Source organism: Balaenoptera acutorostrata, chromosome X (assembly GCF_949987535.1).
Source record: "Balaenoptera acutorostrata chromosome X, mBalAcu1.1, whole genome shotgun sequence".
Lineage (NCBI taxonomy): Eukaryota > Metazoa > Chordata > Mammalia > Artiodactyla > Balaenopteridae > Balaenoptera > Balaenoptera acutorostrata.
In genome coordinates, this window is record NC_080085.1 from 120,528,274 (window position 1) to 120,537,193 (window position 8,920).

At 39.7% G+C, this 8,920-nt stretch overlaps 1 protein-coding gene across 1 annotated transcript; it reads right to left on the reverse strand.

Moving 5' to 3' along the window:
- Positions 1 to 8,437: 8,437 nt before the first annotated feature.
- On the reverse strand, positions 8,438 to 8,692 carry LOC114236987 (40S ribosomal protein S27-like). Its single transcript, XM_057538778.1, has one exon. It carries the CDS (start codon positions 8,690 to 8,692, stop codon positions 8,438 to 8,440), a length of 255 nt encoding a protein of 84 aa, XP_057394761.1.
- Positions 8,693 to 8,920: the final 228 nt, after the last annotated feature.

An 8,920-nucleotide genomic window follows, 5' to 3' on the forward strand; every position in this document is an offset into this window, starting at 1 on the left:
AGAGCTCCATCATCACCTAAGTCCAATTTCCTCATCTCTTCTCTAGATTTCTGCTGTAGCACGTTTAATTGAAATTCTTATCGAGATAACTGAAGATTCCAGGCAGTTGTAAGAAATACAGAGAGATGGCTTGCTCACCTTGCCCAGTTTACCCAAATGGCAACATGTTACAAAACTATAAACCAGGCTATTGACATTAATATAATTCACCAATCTTATTCTGATTCCCCAGTTTTAATGGTTCCCATTTGTGTGTATGTGTGTGTACGTGTTGTGTTTAGTGCTACACTTTTTTTTTCTTTCTGTGTAAGTTTGTGCATCCATCACAAAAGTCAAAATACTGAATAGTTCCAAGGACACAAAGATCCCTCCTGTTGCCATTTTATAACCACACCCACTTCCCTCCTGCTGCCCGCTCTCCTGTCCCTAATTCCTGGCAACGATTAATCTTTCCTTCATTTCTAAAATTTTGTCCTTTCAAAAATGCTATAGAAGGACTTCCCTGGTGGCGCAGTGGTTAAGAATCCGCCTGCCAATGCAGGGGACATGGGTTCGATCCCTGGTCCAGGAAGATCCCACATGCCGTGGAGCAACTAAGCCCATGCGCCACAACTACTGAGCCTGCGCTCTACAGCCAGTGAGCCACAACTACTGAGCCTGCGTGCCACAACTACTGAAGCCCATGTGCCTAGAGCCTGTGCTCCACAACAAGAGAAGCCACCGCAATGAGAAGCCCATGCACCACAACAAAGAGTAGCCCCCGCTCACCACAACTAGAGAAAGCCCACACACAGCAACAAAGACCCAGTGCAGCCAAAAATAAATAAATAAATAAATAAATTTTTTTAAATGCTATAGAAATGGAATCATGCTTTTTTAACTTTTGGGGATTGGCTTTTTTCCACTCAGTGTAATTTCCTAGGGGTTCATCCACATTGTTGTGTGTTTCAATAGTTTATTCCTTTTAACTCTTGAGTAGTAGTCCATGGTATGGATATGCCACAGTTTCTTTAACTATCACTTGTTGAAGGACATCTGAGCTGTTCCCAGTTTTTGCCTATTAAGAATAAAGATGCTATGAATGTGTGTGTACAGGTTTTTGTGTGAACATAAATTTCCAGTTCTCTGGGATAAATGACCAAGGGTGCCCTTGGTGGGTTATATGATAATTGCATGTTTACTTTTCAAAGACTCTGCGAAACTAGTTTCCAAAGTGGTTGTACCATTTTGCGTTTGCACACCAACGTAGGAGTGAGCCAGTTTCTCTGAATCCTCATCATCATTTGGTGTTATCACTGTTTTTGATTTTAGCCATTCTGATAGATGTGTAGTGATGTTTCATTTTGGTTTTAATTTGTATTTCCCTGATGGCTAATGATGTTGGACATCTTTTCATGTGCTTATTTGCTATCTGTATATCCACTTTGGTGAAATGTCTCTCCATGATGTCTCTCGGTCATTTTATAATTGGATTTTTTGTTTTTTTGTTTCACTGCTGAGTCTTGAGAGCTCTTTATATATTCTTGATACTAGTCCTTTGTCAGATATGTTGTTTGCAAATATTCTCTCCCAATCCATAGTTTATCCTCTTCACACAGACTTTCACAGAACAAAAGTTTTTAATTTTGATGAGGTTAAATTTTTATATTTTTCCTTTTATGGATCATGCTTTTGGTGTCAAGTCTAAGAACTCTTTGCCTAGCCCAAGTTCCTAAATATTGTCTCCTATGTTCTTTCTAAAGCTTTTATAGTTCTATGTTTTACATTTAGGTCTGTGATCCGTTTTGTGATAATTTTTGTATAAAGTATGACGTTTAGGTGAAAGTTTTTTGTTGTTGTTGTTTTTTGCCTGTGGATGTCCAATTGCTCCAGCACTGCTTGTTGAGAAGGCTATCCCTCCACTGAATTACTCTTGTACATTTGTTAAAAGCAACTGAGCAGATTTGTGAGGGTCTATTTCTGGATTCTTGATTCTATTCCATTGACCAATGTGTTTAGCCCTCTACCCACCAATACAACACTGTCTTGATTACTGTAGCTATAGAGTAAGCCTTATTATCAGGTAGAGCGATTCCTCCCACTTTATTCTTTGTCAATATTGTTTTATCTATCATAGGGCCTTTCCCTTTCCATATGCTTGAAAAAAATGTGCATTCTGTTGTTGTTGGACAGAATCTTCTGTATATGTCAATTTGATCCTGATTGGTTTATAGCATTGCTCAAATCTTTTATATCTTTGTTGATTTTCTGTGAGGAAGTTCTATCCGTTGCTGAGAGTGGAGGTTTTAAAGTTCCCAACTGTAATTGTGGATTTGCCTATTTCTATTTTCAACTCCATCAGTTTTTGCTTCATATATTTTGAGACTCTGATTTTGGGTATGCACACCTTTAGGACTGTAATATTTTCCTCAGTGATTGATCCTAATGTCCCTCTTTGTAGTGATTATTATTTATTTATTTATTTATTGAACTTATTTATTTTTGGCCATGCCACGCGGCTTGCACGATCTTAGTTCCCTGACCAGGGATCGAACCTGTGCTCCCTGCAGTGGAAAAGCGTAGTCTTAACCACTGGACTGCCACAGAATTCCCTGTAGTGATTTTTTAAATCAGAAGTCTATTTTATCAGATATTACTATAGCCACACCTGCTTTTTAAAGTTAATATTTGCAATTTACATCTTTTTCCATCCTTTTACTTTCAACTTATTTATGCCATTGAATTTACTTATGACATTCAAAAACAGTGTTGAGAAGGAATTTAAGCCACTAAATGCTTACATTAGAAATAAGCATAGGTCTCAAATCAAAAAAACCTAAGTTCCTACATCAAGTAACTAGAAAAGCATTAGTTTTGTAAGGAATATATATTTGTGTCATGTTTTTTTACTTGTGTAATCTTTGTCTTTTAATTGTTGTATTTACACCCTTTATATTTCATGTAATTATGGATATATTAGCACTTGAATTTGTTGTTTTATTATTTGTTTTCTTTTTTTAATCCTTCTGGTTCCCATTCCTCTGTTCCTCTTTTCTTGCCTTCCTGTGGGCCAGTTAGACATTTTTTTAATCCCATCTTGATTCATTAAGTGTTTTTGAGTCTCTCTTTGTGTAGTTTTCACTACACAAGTGTAGTAGTTGCTTGGTGTATTACAATATAAATATGTGCCTTATAAAAGTTTACTGGTATCAACTTTTTACCATTTCAAATGTGGAAACCTCACTCTCGTTTAGGTCTCTCTACCCTCCCCACTTTTAAATATCATTATTTTGAGTATTAGATGGTGTTATTATATTGTATTTAATCACTAATAATGCTTTATAAAACTCCTGAGGAAAATAGTTTACTATATGTACCCATATTTCTGCTCTTTCCATTGTTCCTTCTTCCTTCCTGATGCTTCAAATTTCGTTCTTTTATCATTATCTTCCTGTTTGAAGAATTTCCTTTAGCCAATATTTAATGGCATGTCTGCTAGTGAAAAATTCTTTTAGTTTTCCCTTGCCTGAAAATGTTTTTGTTTTCTCTTCATTCCTGAAGGATACCTGAAACAGGATTTGCTGTTGACAATTCTTTTCTCTCAGCATTTGAAAAATGTTGTGTCACTTCTGGCCTCTATGTTTTCAGATGAGAAATACATTTTTGAATTGGTGTGCCCCTATAGGTAATATGTCATTGCTCTCAGGCTGCTTTTGAGATTTTTTTCTTTGTCTTTATTTTTCAAAAGTTTAATTATGATGTGTCTTAGCATCTTTCTTTGATTTTCCTATTTATGGTTCACTCAGCTTCTTGGGCCTGTAGCTTTGTGTCTTTTGCCAAATTAGAACTTTGCAGCCATTGTTTCTTCAAATACTCTTTCAGCCTCCCTATCGCCTATCCTTTTGAGGCACTGATTATACAAACATTGGGATATTTTATTATCCCACAAGTCCCTCGGGCTCTGTTTCTTTTCAGTCTATTTTCTCTCTGTTGTTCGAAAGGGGTGGCTGCTATGATTCTGTCTTCAAGTTTATGTCCTCTGTCATCTCCAATCTACTATTAAACCCATTCAGCAAGTTATTTATTTCAGTTATTGGAATTTTCAGTTCTATAATTTCCATTTGGTTATTTTTTATGACTTCTACTTTTTGTTGAGATCTTCTATTTTTTCATTTATTTCAAGAGAATTTGTAATTGATTGCAGAAGCATTTTTATGATAGCTGCTTTGAAATCCTTGTCAGATAATTCCAACATCTGATTCATCTCAGTGTTGGCATCAGTTGATTGCTTTTCCTCACTCAAGTTGTGATTTTCCGGTTCTTGTTATGATGGGTGGTTTTCAAGTGTATCGTGGACATTTTGTTCATTAATTTAGGACTCTGAGAACTATATAATTCTTTTATTTAAGCAGGCATTCACCCTGTTTTAGTTTAGCATACAGGTCTTGACCTAATTTTGTGGGCTGTGGTTCCAATGGCAGTTTGTTTTCAGAGACACTGTGGTGTTATGTTGGTCGGCTTCATTTATCTGGTGCCCCCGGGGCTTCCTGTGTTTCCTGCTGCTGATGACTGAGGGTTTCATAAGGTCAGGTTACAAGGTGTTCCCAGTGGGGGAAGGGAAGGGTATGTTGAGATTCCCTTACTGATGCCCGCAACTGCTCTGGTGTCTCTGGGTAGGGGGTAAAGACATTTTTAACTATGATGATAAAGAGGTTTCCAAGATCTGGCCGTTTGCCGTTGACTGGGTGCCTCCCACCTGCCCTGGTGTCTCCGGTGCATTAGGACAAACGTGCTTCCCAGACTGGGCCTCTGTCAGCCTTTATAAAAATGTTTATTTAAGTTTTAACACTTCTAGGGCAGGATAATTTGCATAATACAAAATTCATCTATTGTAAGCATTAAAATTGACTTTTTTGTAAAGTTATAGACTTTTGCCATCTGAACCACAATCCAGTTTTAGAACATTTCCCTCACCGCAAAGAGTTTGCTCCTATATGTTTACAATTAATCCAGGCTCCCACCCCTAGCCCTAGGCAACCACTGATTTGCTTCACGTCTCCGTAAATATGCCTTTTAGTGGCATTTTAATAAAGGGAATGGTACAAAATGTAGGAGTTTTTTTGTGCCTGGCTTCTTTCACTTATCACAATGTTCTTCAGGTTCAGCTATGTTGTTGCATATAATAATTGTGAATAATATTCCATTGACTAGATATGCCACATTTTATGTACTATGTGTGTATTGATGGTCGTTTGGTCTTTTGGACATTATGAATAATGCTGGTATGAACATTTGAACGCCTATGTTTGTGTGGGCACATGTTTTCGTTTATCTTTGGCAGGTTTCTACGAGTGAAATTGCTGAGTCATATGTTAAGAAATCGACGAGCTGGTTCTAAAGTAATTGGACCACTTTTACATCCTCACCACCAATGTATGAGGATCCCAGTTTCTCTGTTTGATGAGTTACTTCCATTATACCATATTTTAATCATTTAAACACCATTTCTTTTAGTTCTTTGAACATATTTATAACAGTGGCTTTGAAGTTTTTTTGTGCTAAATCCAACATCTTAGCCAACTCAGAGTCGGCCTCTTTGGCTGCTTTTTTCCTGAATGCCGTTTCTCTGAATGTCTCATAATTTTTTGTGGAAAACTGGATATTTTCAACAGAAGTGTAGGGACTGTAGGTTGATTCCCTGGAGGCTGTTGTTGGCTGTGTTTTATTAGTTACTTAGTTAGTTAACAGACTTTCTAGATTCATTGAGTAAAGTCTGTTGTCCCTAAAGCATGTAGCCACTAATGTTTTCGCTCAGGTTTTAAAAAATTCTATGTTTTTAATTTTTAAGCCTGTCTCTTAGGGGTCACCCTTGTGTAAGCATATCTTTGTGAGCAGCCAATGACTGGTTAGAGGTTGTGCTTAAAAATCTTGAGACGTGGACGCAAGAGGGACAGGATTTGGGATTATATGTATACAAATAGCTGATTCACTTTGTTATACAGCAGAAACTAACACAACATTGTAAAGCAATTATACTCCAATAAAGATGTTAAAAAAAGAAAAATCTTGAGACGGTAAGTCTTCCACCTCTTGTGGATGGATTTCTGTGTGGGTTGGAGGTTACATACAAAGTTCAGGCAGTTTACAAGTATGTCTCAGCTTCTACTTTCTACCAGGCCCTCTCATGTCTCCTCCATCACACGCAAAGCCTCACATTCAACCAGGAACTTAAGGAGAGCAAGGACTCTCTCTGCTCTCTCAGCATTCGGGCAGCTTTGAGTATGTACACGGCCTTCTAGACTGCCACAGACACGTGGGTGCTAAGCAAGGTCCCCCATGGTTGTCTCATTTTGTGGATTTTCCGGTTAAGTTGAAGGCTAGTCTGTCAGTCTAGCTAGGCAGGCTGTGACACTGTCCTTCCTCCATTCATTTGTCACCAAGATCGGCTCTGTTTCCTACAATTCCTAGGACCACGGGGTTTTTTCTGCTGCACTGCAAACCAAGTCAGCCACCTCTGGCAGCAAAGTTGTTGCTTGTACAGCTTGTCCTACCATAATAGAGCGGCTGTGCTGATAGATGGAGGGGAGATAGGAGTAGCCCAGACTAAAAAGCGTCAAATTCCTACTGTTCTCACCTGAGGTTCAGTAGTTCTTCTTAAAGAAACAATTCTCAGTTTATTATATGCCCTCTGTCGATTTCCACGGTCCAGAGACGGGTGTCTTGTCAGTTTGGTCCCGGTCTATAATTGCTTTTAGGGAAGAATATTCGCCAACCTCCTTTGGCCATCACCCACTATAGCCTTTAATGCTTCTCTTTGCTGCCCTTCTTGCGCTGTCACATTTCAATCCTTACGAAGCAGCCAGATCATATTCCTTCCCTACTTACAACACAGCACTGGTTTTCCACAGCGCTAAAAATAAAATCCAAACTCCTTAATGTGGCCTGCCGGGTCCTGTATGATCTGGCCCCTGCTAGCCCCTCAAATCTCCTACCACTCCCCCACTGCTGCCCCCAGTCTGCCCACAACGCCTGAGCCCCAGTTCCCTTCTTTCTGTCCCAACAACATACATGCTCTCCCCTTCTCGGTGCGCTTGTACTTGCTGTACCCCCACCCCCTGAAATGCACAATGACTGCCTTCTTCTCGTCACTTAGATCTCACCTCCTTGGAGAGGCCTTCCCGCTCCACCCAAGCTGAAACAACCCCTCCAATCCCAGAGCTCCATTTCATTTTGTTCACCGCACTTACTGCAAGCAGTAATGACAGCGTTGGTGCTAGTTTATTGCCCGAGCCGAACCTTCCAGTGACAAGCTCCGTGAGGGCAGTGTATTTGCATTCCCTGGCACCTAGAACTGCGGCTGACACGTAGTAGGTGACTGTTGGGCATTTTTAATATATAAATTTTTAAAATATATATTGGATACCTTTCCATATTTTTATCATTTTTGTAACGGCTGCATATTTTCCCACTGTGAAATGTACTACCGTTTGCTCCCTTGAACATCGTATTACTGTAACAACTCAGTGTCACATGAGTTATGGGAATGGACCTTGGAATCAGACAGACTTGGGTTCAAACCCTGGATTTACTACTTACTAACTATGGAATTTCATACCAGTTCTTAATCTCTCTGTGTCTAACCCAGTTTCTTATTTGAAATAATAGTATCTGCCTCACAGAGTTGTAGTGAGGATTAAATGACAGGATGTAAGGGGCTCAGGATCATGCCATGCTCCCAGGAAATGGAAGTGGAATTGCTCTATTTTGCTTTCGCCTGAAGTGGCAAAGTCCCTCCCTAGTGCTTTCCCCTCCCTGGCAATCCTTCGCAAGAAAGACATAACCCAGCCCAAAGAGACTAACTGAACCTCTCCCTTCTTTTTCATGGGACCCCCCCACTTTGTACAGACTCTGATGGAACCTGGGAGCCCTGCACTCTGTCTGTGAGCAGCGGCACGTGCCCGGTGAAGAGGATGAGGCTAAGGATGCGCCCAAGCGCATTAGTTGAATAAACGGCAAAACGGAGACTGAAAAATACCTTCTGCTCCTCCTGACAGAATTAGAGGACTGGGGAATTCCTGGGACCCCGGGAAATTGTGAAATAAAATGCGAGGAACTGGTTTGATTGAAATTTCCCCATGATAAAGTCAGCCACACTCCAACCACCACTGTGACTTGTGCCCCTGGTGTTTGGAACCTTGTTCTTAAATCAGGAGAAAGGTGAAGCAGCAGCTTACTTATCAGGAAGAAAAGCGGCATGTTCTCTGGACTCTGAAAATTTATGTTCTTGGCTTTTGCCCATAATCAAAAAGTATTGACAAGCTGACACCAAAACAGGAGATCAGTGTTGTATACCTTACAAAATTAAACATCATTACCTTATCTTGATGGAGTAACTAGAATTACGCAACCAATAAGGCTTTCTGCGATATCACCCCAATTCAGGAAGTTGTGGGGATCGTTAGTGTTGCTTTCTTCTACGTGAACACCCTTCTGTGAGCCTGGCCTTTCCTCCCATCAGCTGGCACAACTCTGTTGAACAACCTACACAAAGCACCACCATGTGGGCATGGCTACAAACCCTGGCAATCCTGCAGAAACCTGGACATTTACCATCCATAAAATAAGAATTTGGACTTTGAACGAGCCATTTCTTTTTATGTTTTTTCTCTTCCTCTTCCAAGGATGAATGTAGTAAGTCTCTAGCTAAAGGCATGTTGATTCTTTCGCAAGCCCCACCCACCCATCTCTCTCGCTGATATTCTAAATATATGTCTTGTGTCCAGATGAGAGGAGGGATGAGAGGGATAGGGCCAAAGAAATATTTATTTGATTTACATTTTATCTTGCAGTAAACTGACGCTGCTGGAAAATGAAATTTGATACCTCAGATTTTTCTTAAGCAGAATCTTATAAAAACAGAAAAAGAAGTCTATTTTATATG

What these genes read in the sequence shown, in the direction of transcription:
- LOC114236987 (XM_057538778.1), bottom strand. Translation starts at nt 8,692, where the DNA reads ATGCCTTTAGCTAGAGACTTACTACATTCATCCTTGGAAGAGGAAGAG.